The sequence below is a fragment of the Mastigoproctus giganteus genome, chromosome 12 (assembly GCF_048544385.1).
Source record: "Mastigoproctus giganteus isolate SK-2022 chromosome 12, ASM4854438v1, whole genome shotgun sequence".
Lineage (NCBI taxonomy): Eukaryota > Metazoa > Arthropoda > Arachnida > Uropygi > Thelyphonidae > Mastigoproctus > Mastigoproctus giganteus.
The window spans coordinates 176146092-176163812 of record NC_143586.1 but is presented as its reverse complement, the minus strand read 5'-3'; the positions used below and the strand labels follow the sequence as shown (position 1 = coordinate 176163812).

The 17721-nt window shown below is 36.1% G+C and overlaps 1 protein-coding gene across 1 annotated transcript in view; it reads right to left on the bottom strand.

The window, feature by feature from the left end:
- Positions 1–5500: 5500 nt before the first annotated feature.
- Positions 5501–17721, bottom strand: part of LOC150077613 (uncharacterized) — a 278408-nt gene continuing 266187 nt past the window's right edge. The window contains exon 16 of the mRNA XM_090385960.1: positions 5501–5930. Coding sequence (XP_090242086.1) covers positions 5839–5930 — 92 coding nt within the window. The 3' untranslated portion in view covers positions 5501–5838. The remainder of the gene's footprint in view (positions 5931–17721) is intronic.

The window sequence follows — 17721 nt, the reverse complement described above, 5'->3', positions numbered from 1 at the left end:
TTCCTGCCCCCTCACCTTTCACAAATAGTTTGGGAATTTGAAAATTTAGAGATTTAGAACAGCTTAAAAAGTTTTTTGGAGGAAAGGATATGAAAGTTTCCACTTTAAAATACGTAAGTATTTTATTACGACTATTACGTAATAAAATATTGCTAATGCTTTTCTTCTATCGTAAGCAAATTTGTTTTTTGTTCGATTTTCTATCCAAACAGATGACAGCCGTTCCATATCTTCCAATTCTTTGTGTCTTAATCTAATGGATTTTAATTACACTTTGAGTTGTTCCTGCTATGAAAGTTTATATTTTCTCTGCATTCTTTGTAATTCTCAGCGTTGCCTCATTTAGGTCTGTAGCACGTGCAATATCACATGGTCTTTCATTTCGCTCAAAGCGTTTCATAATTTCATAATTTTTCTCTATCGACAGAGGCGGACTGGCCATTAGCCTTACCGGGGAAACCCCGGTGGGCCAGAGGCCGGTGTGATTTTAGTGCCACTAAATTTTCCCAGGTAAGAATTTTTGATCCAGTCTGCCTCTGTTTATCGACATTGCTTTTCTTTTTCTCTCTGAATCTGCAGTGTCTTCACCAGGACGCTTCCTTTTCACACCTTTTAAGTATTTTACTCATTTTTAGGGAATAAAGCACAATTACAAAACGAGGAGGCATGCTTGATACACATAAACAAAGCATATTATGATTGCGCACGTGTAGCAACTGAATAAACAACACCGTAAAGGCAGATATACACTATTAACACCTCACATTTTACTAAAGCACATTTCTAGGGGTTACTACCATAAAACAATTTCCAGTTGCCTTTCTGCTAATGGAATCTGTTATAAAACTGGTAGTAAACTCGATCTAATTGCATTTGCGATTATACCGATAGCTGGAATTTTGTTGCTTTTTACGTTATTATGGTAAAATGTGTTTCCCCTTCACTGATATAAAACACATAAATACATTTTTAGAATCTCCTCTTCATTCCTATCGTGTTGCATTCAGTTGGGGTGATTCCGCGTTCGATGGCCATTTCTTGTAAACACAAAGGCGAATCATGCATAAGCGAATTCGGTTCGTGTTATATAAGATATCGTTCCCCTATTTATAAATCGTGTATGATCGAATTCGTGTAGTGTAAACACGTGTTATACGAGGACTGACTGTACCTGTTTAATTCATCAGCAAGATAATTTATAATTTTCACATATCCACTAGTAATGGTCTGATCTGATTCATTCTTTTCTTCTTTTGCATTTTCCCATATGGGAATAACTTTGTTCACATTCTTTGCTCTCCCTTGGCCAGTGATTTTTCATAATCAGCCTCTGCCTTTCACTGGTGCTATTACAGGTCAACTTATAGCTGCTGTAGGCTCAGTACTTTTCACTGTTTCTCTCTCTGCCGTATTTTCCTTATCTGTTGACTACCTCATCACACTCAGTGATCACTGAATCAGAACCACCCCAACTGTAAGGGACTATGCTGCATAGCTCACAGTATGCTATGCTGCATAGCTCACAGTATGCTATGCAGCATAGTCCTATGCTAGAGCAGTGGTAATTTGAATCTGGTCACACAAGTCAAAGTGATAAAGTAGCAGTTATGGGATGTAGTAAGATATCATGGAGTTTCAAAGGGGCATGATTGTGGGAGCTCATGCGTCAGATTCCTCCATATCAGAAATGGCATGTCTTGTTGGTTGCTCATGGCCCACTGTAGTTATGATGTACAAGGAATGGTGTTGAAGAAGGTAGATGTCTGTTTTAAGCAAAGGGCAAAGCATGTATGGTAGGTTACTGAACAGTAACCTACCATACGGCACCAAGCTGAATGTAGCAACCTGCACAGCAATACATACAAGTTTACAAAGCTTAAAAAATGTCAAATGTGTGATAGCTATATTTCCCATTTACTGTAGTTGTATTGGTTGGAGACACTTATCATTTGCTGTATTCACAAGATAACAGGTGATTGTAGGCTGACTCATGTTTTCAGGAGCTCACTGTTTGAACAGAAATTTTGTGAGGTAGGATAGTGTGAGCGGAGGAGCACATTTCTGGAGGTCACTACCATAAAACAATTTGCAGTTCAGTTTATTCGGCGTCCCTGTTAGTGCAATCTAATTATAAACTGGTAGTAAATTCGATCTCATTGCATTTGTGATAATACCGATAGCTGGAATTCTTTGGGTTTTTACGTTATTATGGTGAAATGTGTTTCCACATAATTATTTCTTCATTGAAATAACATAAAAAACAAATTTTTGGAATCTTCTCTTCTTTCCTATTTTTTAAGCTCCGTACTTTTTACTCCGTATTTCACCTGTGCGTGCTGTATTCATCGTTATTGATTGTTTATCTTTTTTACTGTTTTAAATTTTACAATCCAAAAAAAAAAAAAAAAAGTCAGTGAACAGAAATATCAATTAGTATGTATATATTACAGCACTATATTTACTGTAATATTTATGTATTAGAAATTTAAGATGTTTAAACCTGTGTTAGCAATTTTATTGGGTTTCTAACTTTTTTTTTTAGTTTTACTTACTTGACTGAACATGTTTTTTTGAGTGCTCTGCCCCTATCCCTTTTCCCATAAACCCTGTTGTTTTTAATGTGCGAAATACCATAACATGGAGATTTTTAGGAACACATGTATCGCATTATAGCAGAACTGACTGTATTACAGGTGACAATGTACTATTGTTATTGCATTTGTGATAATATCACGTGATATTATCACAAATGACAATGTGCCACGTACTCAAATGAATGGGGTTTTGCAGCAGAAGTTACAAAGAATGTTATGATCCAAGAGACACCCTATCCTCACCACTGATCACTGTCAATGATGTGGTGTCAAACAACATGCTGGTTGGAGGGCTGGAAATGAGTGTGTTGGTCGGATGAGTGCAAATACCTGGTGCAACATGCAGGTATTTGTGGCACAGACAACATGAGACAAATGGATCCATCATGCACGGTGCGCCCACTATCCAAGCAGGTGGCAGTGGTTGCTTAATATTGGAGCATGTTTTGCTGGCAAGAACTAGGACCTCTGGTGCATATGGACCAATGTTTCATTGGTGAGGTCTATCGGCAGCTTTTAGGAAACCATTGCATTTTCCCACGGAAAAACAGGATCTTCCAAAGGATATGCACAGTGTTATTGGGCCCACACTAGTGGTTGAGGAACATAGTGAAGATATTGCCCACCTTGATTCGCCTCCAAATTCACCTTACCTCAGTTCAACTAAACACCTGGGGGGGTGTTTTGTAACAGGAAGTGGGGAGTATGGACATCTACTGTGTCATCTGTTCTGACACTATGGAAAGCCTTGTAGGCAGCATGGCTGCAGATCCCTACAGACATCTGGTGGAGTCAATGCCTAGGTGAATAGTGGTTGTTATATGTGTAAACAGTGGCCCAACACAGTAGGTGGTCATAATTCAGTGATCACTCAGTGTATATGTATTCATGACTTCTGTGACTACTTTTTTTTAATGGTATTCTATAGTTCCTCCATATTTGTTCTTGTTTGCCCAGTAAATTTAAAGACAATTATTCATGCTTTATTTGCAGTTGTAGAGAAAACACCATGATGTGTCATCCCTGGTGATGGACTCTAGGAACAATGGATTGTTATATCAAATGCTATTATGATTGTGACTTGTCATTTGCTTATTTCAGTGGTCATACTGGACTGAGACACAACCTGCTGAGCAATCCACCACATGTTAATATTACTTTCGTGTAATTCCACAGCTTATGTGTGAAATTTTTAAAGTTTATGTAAGTTTCACAACAGTAACACAGCAGTTTTGATGCATGAGTTGCCTGGAAGTTAATTTTTTTCAGGTGTATGAGCATTTAGTGTTCTAGGGTAGCACTGTCTGCTTAATTTTGTTTTCTTTTTACTTACAAAGCCATCCAAACATGGTGATATGAGATGGAGAATCTCTCCCCCTCTATATATAATATTTTTCATGTAGAAATCAGGATGAAATAAATGCAATACAAAAATGCACATAATACATTACTGAATGATTAACAAACTTCTACATACATATTAAATGCAAAAGAAAGTTGAGATTTGCAATTGGTAACAGCAAATTATGCAGCATTTATTGATTTCAGCTATTTATCTAGTCTGATAACTTCTGACTTTACTACATAAAAAAAAGTTTTTACAATTTCACTAATTAATAGTATCTTCACAAAAAACTATAACTTCAAAGTAAATATCAATTATCTTCTATGGGTAAAGTGGGAGAAGACCAACTACTATGGTTGAGTGGGAGAAGACAGAGTGATTATTAATGGACACTACTCTTTGTGAACTAATGTTATTAGTGGGTTGAATGCTGGGCCCACTGTTGCTTTCTGTATTTATTAATGATGTTGATAAAGGTATACATGCTTGATGTGTAAGTTTTCAGGTGATACAGTAGTTGACAGTAATCAAGTTAAGCTACTGTAACAAGATCTAGAAAAATTAGGCAGACGGTCTAAGAAATGTCAGTTGAAGTTTAACATCGACAAATCCAAAGTACTGTAAATGGGAAGCGATAATACCAGATTAACGGTACAAATGCGTGGAATTAATCTGGGGCAGTGGAAAATAAAAAAGACCTGGGGGTAATTGAGCAGTGCAGAGAGGCAGCCAGGACAGCTCATGGGGTTTTGTCAATGATATACAAGGACTTTGCTAGCAGGGGCCCTCATTTTAGAAAGAATATAGATTTGCTGAAACAGCTGCAGGTGAAGGGAACTGGTCGTATTAAGAAAGGCTTTATCTGCAAAGTACAGTGTCTGGAGGCTAGGCACTTGCGAGGTGATCTGATTGAGGTGTTTAAGGTTTTGAATGGATTGAGCAAGCTCAATGCCAATGGCATTCTTCCTCAGACTATATACATGAGGGGGCATAAATTCAAATTGAGGAAGAATGGTTTCAGGATGATGTGTAGAAGTCTGCTTTAACCAGCATGTGTTGGAACAAACTTCCATCTGTTGTTGTGTAGATAGAAGTGGGTAGTTTGAATAAATTCGAGGAACAACTAGACAAATTACTGGAGGGGATGGACAAGTCATGTGGGAAGTTTTTTTGGATGATGCTTTATAAGCTTCCTTTCTTAAATCATTTGCAGCATTTAATATTAACTGTGTGAAGTGAAATCACAAAAAAAGTACACAAAATAGCAAAGAAGGCTTTAATACAATTTCTTAACGTCTGAAAAATAAATAGTCATTTACATTGAGAAGTGTACACTGTTATTTTTACTCTTATGACTATATACATTTTAATATTTAGCTGCCTTACATAATATACTAAGTATAAACATCTTCACTGGGACATAATAAACATATGTTATGTCCTACGGTAAAAAATAGTGAACAGTAATGATTATTTCACATGAAAATTGGAAAACATCAAAAAAATTGGGGAAAAAAAAAAAAAAAAACATATGCAGTAATAAACAGAATATAATGGGCTACTTTCAAACATTTGCCTGAATACTTACATAAAACAGACATCTAGCTCACCAGGTGGGAAATAAAAGTGACTTGGATTTTCAATGAGCATTTTATACACTGAACAATAAGCACGCTGCACATAACAAGGTTGATAAAGGAATAATTCTTAATTTACATTTATCAACTGTAGAAATGCAGTTCAGAGAATATAAAAGAGGCAATCTTCCGATTTGTGTCCCAGTTTTATTTAATTCAGGAAATGTAGGAGGTAATACAGATCTCCAGCAATTTGTCTCCTAATTCTTATTAACACTGGGCATCAGAAATTTAAACACTTCCAGAGGTATAACAGTTTTCATCACCTTTTTAATGTTTTAATATCTTCTTTTACTTTCCACAACATTAGTTCCATGCATGCTACAGCATCCTCTTGACTATCATGCCCATCAACTGAAATAAAAAAATAAATTTAAAAACTGTTTTTAATTACAATGCTTAAGTTATATAAAATGCTCAACTTTAGAACAATTTTTCCATGCATATGCAGATTAAACCAATCTGTAATAATTTATGCTTTTATATTTTACTACCCAGTAATAACTACAGTAATGGTTGCAAAGAAGAAAACACATCAAATGGCAAAAAAGTGCTATTAGAAAAATCAGTGTTTAACTCTAGTAAAAAAGAAACATTAAGAGTGCTAGATTCACAAAAGCTAAATCTTTTCTTTGGAAAGTAAGGTACTCTGAAGAAAAGTTGTAGAAGTGATGTGGTTAGCTCAGGCTTATATGGCATAGACAAAAAAAAAAAAAAAAAAAAAAAAAAAAAAAAAAACACAAGATTGCCAGTTTTCATAACAATTTTTTTTTTTTTTTTTTTTTGGTATTTGCCAGTGAAACACTGGCTAATAAACTGCTCATTTAACTAACATAATGAGTGAAATTATATAATGCAGACTCAAAAAGGAGCGAGTTGTCAATAGCTACCTTTTACTGTGGCAAAATATAAATGCAAAGCTTTTTTTTTTTTTTTTTGTAAACAAACAGGAAATAACATGCTGCACATCACAGAGAGACACAAAGAACAACTGTAGACTGGATGGAACCAACGAACCTTCTCCCATTCTTACCAAATGCTCTCTCGGCCTCCTCACTATGTATATTGCTGAGACATACCATACAACTTAATATTACCAACAGCTACTAAGTACAGCTAAATAATAGCAAATATAAAGACAAATCAGGAATTTTCATCAAAAGACAGCCACCTTTTTCAAAAGCAATATTCAGAATATAGAAAACTAAAGTTAAGATAAAAGGGATTTGGAACACAAAATTTAACATCTTAAGCATAGAGATGAGGGATCAGATGAATCCAGCAGGGATGGGTGGTACATGGTTGTACGGCCAAATGTGGCATGGGCCCAAGGGGTGAGCTTGAACCCGATATTCCGGGGGGGGGGGGTTACACTACACCTGCCAAGCAGAGACTTGTTACACAGTATTGCCCCAATCTTGCATTCTCTCCACAAGTTTTCTTACCTATAACACCCCCTCTCCTATCAACCCATACCCCCTTCCCTTTTTAAATTTATTTTACTTTATTTATTTTATATACATATATATATCCTCCCCAGAGGGAAGTCCAGCACAGTGTGTGGCACTGTTTAAAATATGATTCACTTAAAGCAACAAACACAATATTAATAAAGGACAGTTTCTTAAAATTACTAAAGGTCCTAAGCTATCAACTGCTATTCCGAAAAACAGAAGTATTTTTTTTTATCAATATAAACAAATAAAATTGTTCTTAGTTGTATCACTTGAGTTCCTAAAAATTCAACACCAGTCAGAGTATGCTTAGTCTCCTTTAATATCTTATTAAAATTAAAATATTGTGTGTAATATCTAAAAATAAGACAGCTTTTCCAAAATTAGCAGAATAAAGCATTATGATCTCAATTTACATATTTTAGATTTTTAAAATTTACAACTTTAAACTCAGAGATAATCCTTTCAAAATACATTAACTTTTATGATAAAAGGAAATAGCCACTGATATCTATTCTAGACCAAGACTAATACTGCAATAGAAACATGTTTTTGTTCAATAAAATATGCTGTTTATTCTGACCGAAGGTACCAGATACCAAACCAGTGTACAATAATGTTAAATTTTGTCTCTCCAGAAGCATTTAAATGAGTTGCTCTTGTCTGTCTGTGAGGGAAGAAACCCATAATGGATGGTGCTCATTAAAGTCTCCAAAAAAAAAAAACAAAGGAGATGGCAATTGTAGAACAAGGTCTTTCAGTTCTTATATCGTACAAGAATGGAAGGAAGATTGAGACAAGTGTCAAGGCTGCATGTGCCACAGCAGCTTCTAATGAGGTTTGAAGAAGAATGTGTTTATATGGGATCTACCCAAGAGTACAGCTACCCCTCCATGAGCACCATTTGTAACAGTTCTGTCTTGCTTAAAAAAGCGTAAAATTTTAACTTGAGGTTTTAAATTTGTCTTTTGTAAGCAGATGCACACAGGTTGATAACAACTGATTAGTTCGTGGATGTCATCAATGTTGTTATGAAAGTCTGCACAGTTCCACTGTACGATATACGGCACGATTTGGTTTTGGTGCATGTGAACGGTTCCGACTCTTTATGTCGGGGCTGTTTATGGCAATCGAGCTTCATCTTCTTCTCCTGTCTTGGAAACGTTGGGCATCCAGTGTCTCAAGTTCTGCCCGAAGACAGATTCATCCGAGTCACCACTGTTATGAATATTCATGTTCATCAATGTTTTATTGTGCGATTGCCTTCTTACTTGGAGCTAAATCGATTTTCAGTTTTACATCTGATGGTGTGTGTGTGTATGTGCGCGTTGCAGATGGTGGAATTGTGACTGGAGTATTGTTGGCTCTGTCTACTACTTTGTTTCTTAGGAGCCTGTTTGGAGGATGTTGAGAGCATTGATCAGCCCCAATCTGCAAGAGATATGGTGTGAGGGCACAGACTTCAGTCTGTGCTGCCATTGACTGATATTTTTGGGTTTCTGCTGCATATGTGTTTTTAGATGCATTGGGCATGACTTGTTTCTTTGCCACTTGGTACACAAATTCCACCCTTCTTTATACTTTTGAATCTCCCCTGCTTTTCCAGAATTAACAGGATTTTTTGTAGCAGCTGGATGTTGACCTTTCTAATTTGGACAGTGCAGTATTTTGGCATTGCACTCCATTTGCATATATGTGCTTTTGACCCACAGTTTGGACAGCCTGTATCTCCTTGACAAGCCACTTGCTAGTGATCCAGACCAGTTCATCTTCTATGATGTTCAACAGGTCCCGCCTTCTGCAATTACTCCTTGAAGGTATTTAATGTTACATATGGGGTAACCTGCACAGGTATTCCACTGAATGCTAATAGTTTTAGTAGAGTCTCAGATGTTTTCAACTTGCAGTTTTGACCAATAGATCACCAGATCTGAGTCTTCTCACCTTTTTCGGTGAACCCACCATACTTTCTAAGCATATCTGTATAAGAAATGGAGATGGAGTACTCACAGTCTGATAATGAATGCAAGATAAGGAAAGGTGGGCATTCCTGGTTTTGTGTCTGTATGCAGTCTTTTTACACGGTAATGTCCAAATCAGACCAACTATAAACCGAACTTAGTCAACATGTACATTCCTTTAATCATGATCCATTAATAGATAATGCAATTACACTAATTAAACTTAAATAAAATTATAAGATTTTCCAGTATGAAGCCCTTGCTATAGAATGGTTTTGTCAAAATAGATGATTCGAAATTTTAAACACCATATTACAGCTCAAGCGAATTAAATTTCCACATGTTTAACATGATGCATCCTGGGTACTGGGATACTATAAATTTTCACTCACAACTTATGTCATTTACCAACTGATGATGACATTGAAAGCTTCATGTCCAGCTCTTGGCTTTTTAACATGCAAATTTTTTAATACAATTTTAAAAATGATAACCAGGAAAAGGTGGTGCACTCCCTCTTCCTAGGGATATGTTTTAAATTTAACCAATTAATGTAATGGAATTTTCACCTTTACTCTCTTTTACCTTCCTTTCACGTAATTTTTAACTTTAACCAATGTGGATCTGAGGTGAGTACTAAGATCTTAAGCTTTGCTAAGAATTTAATGGATAATCAACAGTACTTCAAGCTTTAAGCTGTAAAATTAGTCAATTAGGCTCTAAGATTAAGATAAAAATTTGACAGTTGGCACATTCTAAGAATACTGAAGACTATGCAGCGGTTAATGCTACATAAAAGGAGTTTAAATTTTGAAATACAGGAGCGAATATTTTTAAAAGAGATGTATTCATTGGGGATTAAGAAGGTGTGAATCAGAATGATAATATGTTTAAGAAAATGATTGTTGCAAGCTTTGCAACATTTCTTAATCTTAGTTTGGGAGGAAATTATTTTAAAATATATTCAAAAAATATTGGACATTAGTTAGACATTGAAGGAGGAGGAAGACGGATATTAGTGCCACCTCATAAATTCATTGACTGAACATATAAAAATTCATTGTGCAAAACTAATGAATAATACATATATATTTATATCTGCTTCTATATACAGTGGAATTTCTCTATTGCGAACTTCTATTTAATGAATTTCTCTATACAGCCACTCCCTGACTTATGTAAGGATTACATTCAGCGGAACTCTACGTAAGTCGGAATTTCCCCCAAATGCTTGTGCAGCACTTGCAACTATGTGTGCTGAATTTGATTGAAGCAAAAAAGAAATATTCGACGAACATATAAATAGAATTATTTATTCAATTTTTTTTTTTATCTCATGCGCAGGAAAAATTATAAAATTAGAAAAAGAGAGAGGGGACAGGCATAACGTCAGCAAGTTTTACCTTTCGAGCATCGTTGCCATAATTAACTCTTCGGCTGATAAGCAAGCCACTGCAGAAGTTCAGGGCTGTGGAGATTTAGAAGGGGTTTTTTCCAACACATCACAAATCACAAAATTTCTCTGCAGCTGCAGAATTGGCACTGGCGACTTCACCGCATACTTTAATGTTTTGGAAACCAGCGTGATGCTTGAACCTATTAAACCACCTGTTGCTACGAACTTGACTTTGGGTTTGTCATACTTATCCTTAATATCTTCATAAATACTTCTTGCTTTTGCTTGAATGGCCATTGGACTCAGAGGCACTCGCTTCTGAATCTGATTTTTCATCCATATTATTAATAGCTTTTCCATCTTCGACATAGCACCTGAATGCTGTTTTCTGATCACTGATGAAGCAGCGAGACCTAATAACGTGCAATAGATGACAAACTTTGTCCTGTTTCGTACTTCTTAATCACCTTCATTTCTAAATTAATTTTGTTTTATTTCCTAGCACTGCTAGCACTTAAACTTTCTGTTGGTCCCTTTCCCTTCACCATTGTAATAAGTTAATAGGAATGAAGAGAAGAAGATTCTGAAAATTTGAAGATTTCAATGAAGGGAAACTCATTTCACCATAACGTAAAAACCCACAGAATTCCAGTTATTGGTATTATTGCAAATGCAATAAGATTGAATTTACTACCCGTTTATAATAGATTGCACTAACAGAAAAGCCCAATAAACCAGAAAGTGCAAATTGTTTTTATTGTTTTATGGTAGTGACGTCCAAAAATGTGTTTTAGAAAAATATCACAAAGGCATTCAAAATTGATTCTTATAACGGAACATATGATAACAATGAAAGTGTACTGCAATTTCCATTATAAAAATGACCTTTTAGAGAGATAAATAGCTTAGTTATATAGCGAAAATTTCAACTTTCGAGGTCTTGGAACAAATTACCAAACACACACACACGTGTTATTGGGTTCACATTACGATATTTTCACGATACCTCCATTTATTCCTACAGGATGCAAATTACGTTTCTACGATTTTTTAAAGTTTGCACTGGCTGGCAAAAACTTATGTAAAGTCGAGTATAACGTAAGCCGGGGAGTGTCTGTATTATGAATTTTTTTGCAAAACATTGCACATTGAAACGAAATTACATGTAAAATTAATCCCATATAGTGAAGGGTTAGTCTGTCTATAAAGAATTTTTAAAAAAATTAGCAAAAGCATTTTTAAAGATTTTCAAGCATTTACTGATAAACAGCTGCTCAAATATAATACGGCCTCCTTCCCTCTGAAATTGCTCATTAGCATCTGGAATTAACCATCCTTTTAGTGAACACTTTTGGCCATTGAAGCCCATAGGAGGGTCTTTGTTTTATTTTTGTTAGTTATAAAAGCAAATGAGTTTTCTTAAAAGTGGTCAAACTTTGCAATAAATAGGGTAGATTTGTAAATTAAAATTAAAACAAAATTCACTGCAGCAGCAATACGTAGAATGCTTCGATAGTTGGTTTTTAGCTACTGAGTGACATTCGCTTCTCACCTCAACTGTACCACGTGACCTTCCTGTCAATCATTATATGATTGTTTTTGTATATGTCTGTTTCATTCTTTTAGAAAGATCTGGCAATCATAGGCTATATGCTCGTTTTTTTTTTTTTTTTTTTTTTTTTCAGAAAAATAACAGCATACATTAACCATACATTTTCTTTTGTGTATATATGAATGAAAGCAGAATATAAGGAATTCACAAAGTCGCATATTTCTTCCAAGTGACTGATAGGAAAGGTCATGTGATACTTTTGAATTGACAAGTGAATATTATTGAGTAGACATTACTAACAATTCATTATATGGCGAGCGCAGCAAAGTTTGCGGTGGCTACACGGTGTATGTATCGGCAGTGAATTACAGCCTGTTGTAGCTGAGTAATTTTTACCGTTGCAGAAACAATGTCAAAGAGAAAGTGTTTAAGTATTAATGATAAAGTCAAGATTCTTCAAGATATTGACTAGCGTTTTAAGAGAAAAGGTATTGCGGAGAAATTAGCATATCTGCAAGCAGTTTATCTAAGAATTTAAAAAATCAAGAATCAATTTTAAATGCAATTGAAGGAAGCAGACAAGAAGTGAATTAAGTTGTGTATACAAAGATGTTGATAAAGCTGTTCTAAAATGGGTGCAAATGATACGTGAAAAGAATATACCAATAGCAGGTCCAATAATTAACACGTCACTGTCCCCATACATTACATTTGCGTGACCTCAGAAGTCTAGATATGAAACTATCAGATTAATCAAGGTGTGTACGTAAGTATGTACATATAGCTATTTTGTATATTGTATGTAATGTTTTTTATGCGTTTTTTTTTTTTTTTTACTTGTGAATACAAATTTACTCCTCCACGTCCATGAATCACATGATTCATTTACAACTACCTGCCAATTTTATTACTTTTCAGGTTATATTGTTGACCTTGAAGTGTTTCGGCCACGGTCTCAAGTTATTAGTTACTTTCTAGTGTGAAAATGGTAGTCGTGGACTTAGTGACGAGGAGTTGCAAAGAATATTGGAGGAAAGTGACTATGAGCCAATTTCTAGTGATAGCAATGACGATTACGTACCAGATACAGTTTCAGAGCCTGATATTGACAGTGGAAATGAAATGAAACAAATATTGACAAAATTGACGGATATGGCAGGTACATCAGGGCAACATGAAGGTTCTGCTAGTGTTGGTAAAAGTCATTGGACTTACAACATTTCTCCACCTCAGAAGGAAACTTTCATAGGTTCATCTGGTATCCAAAATACTGATAGTATAACAGAAAATGGTAAAGTTTCTATAACCCGCATTTATTATAAATTTATAAATGAAGACGTCATAAATCTTATGATGAACCAGACAAATTTATACAGGGTGTCTCAAAAATATTGGTACAAACGTTTAGGGGAGGTAGGTAACATCTAAAGGAATGTGAATCACATAGGAACCCATAACCGGAAATGGCACTGTAAGTCGGTACACAGCGCTATTCATCAGTTCGCGAGAGGGAAAATTTCTGGTTTACTCATTCAAGCAGTAGTTGCTGCACAAAGAGCATGCATCGATATGCGAACTGTGAGCTGGCAGACATGAATGTGACTAGTGTATGGATTAGCAGAGGACAATGGACGAGCCACTCAACGAATTTATGGAGAATGCATCCCAGACAGACAGACATGTACCAGACCACTGTTTGTTTGCACGTGTGCATCAAAATTTGTGCGATTATGGATCATTTAGAGGTAACAGGAGTAGTGCGGGCAGACCACGTTCGACGCGAACTCCCGCTATGGAAGAAAGTGTGTTGAATGCTGTCCAGAATAATCCTACTACCAGCACACGTGCCGTTGCCTCTGCCTTAGGAGTGTCTCATTACAGTGTACAGCATGTCTGGCACGACAATTCCTTACACCCCTTTCATCTCTAAAGGGGCTCAGTTACTGCTCCCTCAAGATTATCCTGCACGTGTGGCTTTTGCACAGTGGTTTCTCCAAGAAAGTGTTCAAGACTTGAATTTTCCAGCCTATGTTTTGTTCACGGATGAGGCTTATTTCACTTGAGAAGGCTTATTCAATCAGCACAATGCTCATGTGTGGGCTCACACAACCCACACGGTGTGCGCCCCCCATGCACAACATCATCAACATCGCTTCACAATAAATGTGTGGGCAGGTATGGTCGGTGACTGCTTAGTCGGCCCATACCTGTTACCATTCCGCATGAACTCCGATAAATATTGGATCTTTCTTGAACAAGTTCTACCAGGGTTACTTGACGATGTTCCAGCATATGTGAGATTTGGTTTCAACATGACGGGGCACCTGCCCATTATGGAAGGTGTGTTTGTGACCATTTGAACAGGCGTTTTGGGCGTCGATGGATTGGCCGTGGTGGACCAGTTGCCTGGCCCCCATGCTCACCTGATTTATCGAGCCTTGATTTCTTTCTGTGGGGGGGGGGGCCTGGAATCTATCATGTATGAATCGCCTGTGGAGACGGAAATGGATCTCGTGGTGAGACTCGTCTGCGCTGCTGCTGCTGCTGCTACTGTCAAAGAAACTCCAGGTGTGTTCAACCGTGTCCGCCAATCCATGCTGTGTCGGTGTCATGCATGCATCGTGTTTCGTGGTGGAACCTTCAAACATCGTTGTAACATCATGAAATGCATCCATCTCGTACTCCATTGTTAATATTATGTCAAATAAATGTTTGCCACTAATTACTGTCTTGTGTCATTTCTGCTACTACTTTCCTGTGACGTTTCCGGTTATGGGTTCCTATGCGATTCACATTCCTTTAGATGTTACCTACCTCCCCTAAACGTTTGTACCAATATTTTTGAGACACCCTGTATGCTCATCAGGTTATGAATAGTCAAGTAACAGTGAAAGGAAGAATGCAATGATGGAAAGATACTAATGAAAGTGAAATGAAAAAGTTTTTGGGATTCATCTTATTCTCAGGTATTGTTTCATATCCAAGATGGGAGTATTATTGGAAAACAGACCCTATGTACTATCATCCATTGTTACATAATTTTGGAATGACTTATAATCGTTTTACTAACCTACTAAGATGCTGGCATTTTGCAGATAATACAGCAGAAAATTCTAATAGATTGTATAAAATTCAACCCCTTATTGATCTAGTAATTACAAATTTATGTAATTTATACTTTCCTGGGGATGTTGTTATCAACGAATCTATGATACCGTTCAGAGGTCGGCTTCTATTCAGGCAATATAACCCTTCAAAAAGTAACAAATATGGATTGAAAGTATACAAGTTGTGTACAAAAGATGGTTACGTTTGGTCTTTTGATGTTTACAACGGCCAAACTCCGCAAACCCTGCCAGGAATCGATAAACCTGGATGTGTGGTTATAAAGCTATTAGAGAGACTAATAAACGAAGGGCGACTTCTAGCTGCAGATAATTATTATATTAGCATACCTCTTGCAAATTAACTGAAATCAAATAAAACAGATTTGTGTGGTACACTTAGTAGTAATAGATTGAGAGTTCCTAAGGAAATAAACCAGAAGAAATTACGCAGGGGTGAAAAAATAACAATGCAAAAAGATAATATTGTGATCACTGTGGCATGATAAGAGAGATGTTTTGATGATGAAATGAAGTGTGGAAGAAGAAATGAACAAGTAAAACCAGAAATGATAACTGAATACAATAAGGCAAAAAAGGGGATCGATGTATCACACCAACTTTCAAGTTACCAGTCACCAATAAGAAAATCATTGATATGGTATAAAAAAATTGCAATAGAATTAGTTTTTGGGACAGCAATTGTCAACACATTCATAATTTTCAATGAATTGCAGCAAGAGAAGACAAAATGTCTCTTTTAGAAGTGAAAGAGGCAATCATTAAAGAATTGATGGGAATCAAAAAGGAACCAACCTCTAGTACAACCACTTGTCAATCCTCATCTCAGCATTTTCTGTCGGAAATTCCGAAGCTTTCCCAAGGTAAAATTCACAGGAAAAGGTGTCACGGATGTTACGAAGAAGCAAAAATTGCTGGAAAAAATCCCAAATTGGCTGCCAAGCAAGTTCATACTGAATGTAAATTATGTGAGAAGCCACACTGTATGAAATGTTTTGAAAATAAACATAAAAATTAAGTCTTTTTTTTTTTTTTTTTCAGTTTTTGTACTTCTGAAATAAAATACACTTTTCTTAACATTTTGAAATCTGTTTTATTTACTCTTAACATTGCATGTAATTTGAAATATTTGATGTAGCTATGTGTAAAAACTAGGAAACTTTTATGCAGGTTCATTTAACTTTTCTAAAAAAATATTTTCTTGTTAATAAGTCCACAAAATATTAAAAACATAGATCAGAAGTCCAATTTTTTACAAATGTTTAAGCTGGCAAGGTCCTTGGGAATCACATATGACGCCTGAATTTATTACAAAAAACTATTGTGTATCACATGTGATTATCTGGATAGTGAGCGTGTTAAGCAACAAGTTCCGAAATTTGCACTGTCCCTTGGACTTTTTTTTTTTTTTTTTTTTTTTTTTTTTGTTAGTTGGCGCATCGGCTTCTGTGGCCATATTGCACCTCCCAAGGTTTTTGCTTTTTCTACTCTGATCCAAGCCCAAGGCGGGATTCGAACCCACGACCTTTGGGTTGCTAGGCAGGCACTTTACCCACCCGGCTAGCCCGGTCGGCCCCTTGAACATACAGAATTTAATGTATGCACTGGGTGGTTAGATAAATTTAAGAAGTGCCACAGAATTGTGGAAAAGGTTATTTGTGGAGAAAGCGTTGATGTAAGTGAAGAAGGTTGCAACATTTGGAACAACACTTTAAAGATTTTGGAAGAATATGAACCTAAGGATGTTTTTCATGCTGACGAAATGGGTTTAAATGTTTTTGCCAGAGGATGATAAATTTTGCCAGAAAGCAAAGAAAGAATAACTGTGCTAATTAGAGCCAATATGATAGGAAGTGAAAAATTAAGACTTTTAGTCATCAGAAAATCAAAAAACCCAAGATATTTTAGAGGCACAAAATCACTGGAAGTTGACTACACCTTATATAAAAAAAGCATGGATGACAAGTGTATAACAAAAGAAAAATCGCGTTGATTACTGACAACTGTCTGGCACATATGCCAGTATTTCTGCCAAACTTAAAAGTCTGAAGTTTTTACAGCCAAATGTAATGTCAAAACTCCAGCCAATGGACGAAGGCATTATTAAAAATTTTAAATTTCATTATCGAAAGATAATATTAATGAAGATTGTCAATGCGTTACACGAAAATAGAAACTTGGAAGTTACAATTAACTTTCCAGAGAATGCATCTCTGAGCTGGTGAAAGTTTGGACATACGATGTCAGTGAATACACTATTCAAAATTGTTTTTCGAAAGTAGGATTTGCATTAAGTAAAGAAGTCGAACGACAACTGGACGAACAAGAGGAACTGCTGCTTTCACAACTCAAAAACTTTTGGATGTTATTAGAATTATTATTATTATTATTATTAATAGCCATATGGTGCAAAGAAGCCTGAGGCTTATGCTGCACCAGAAAAAAAAAAAAAAAAAGTTCCCTAGTTACCCTGAGAGAGAGAGAGAGAGAGAGAGAGAGAGAGAGAGAGAGAGAGAGAGAGAGAGAGAGAGAGAGAGAGAGAGAGAGAGAGAGAGAGAGAGTCAAAAGTAGAAGGGAATCACCAAGAAAGATGATATCCAGCTCAGGACCCTGGGTATGCCAAGCCCATACTCACAAGATATGAGCCCCCGGGGTTA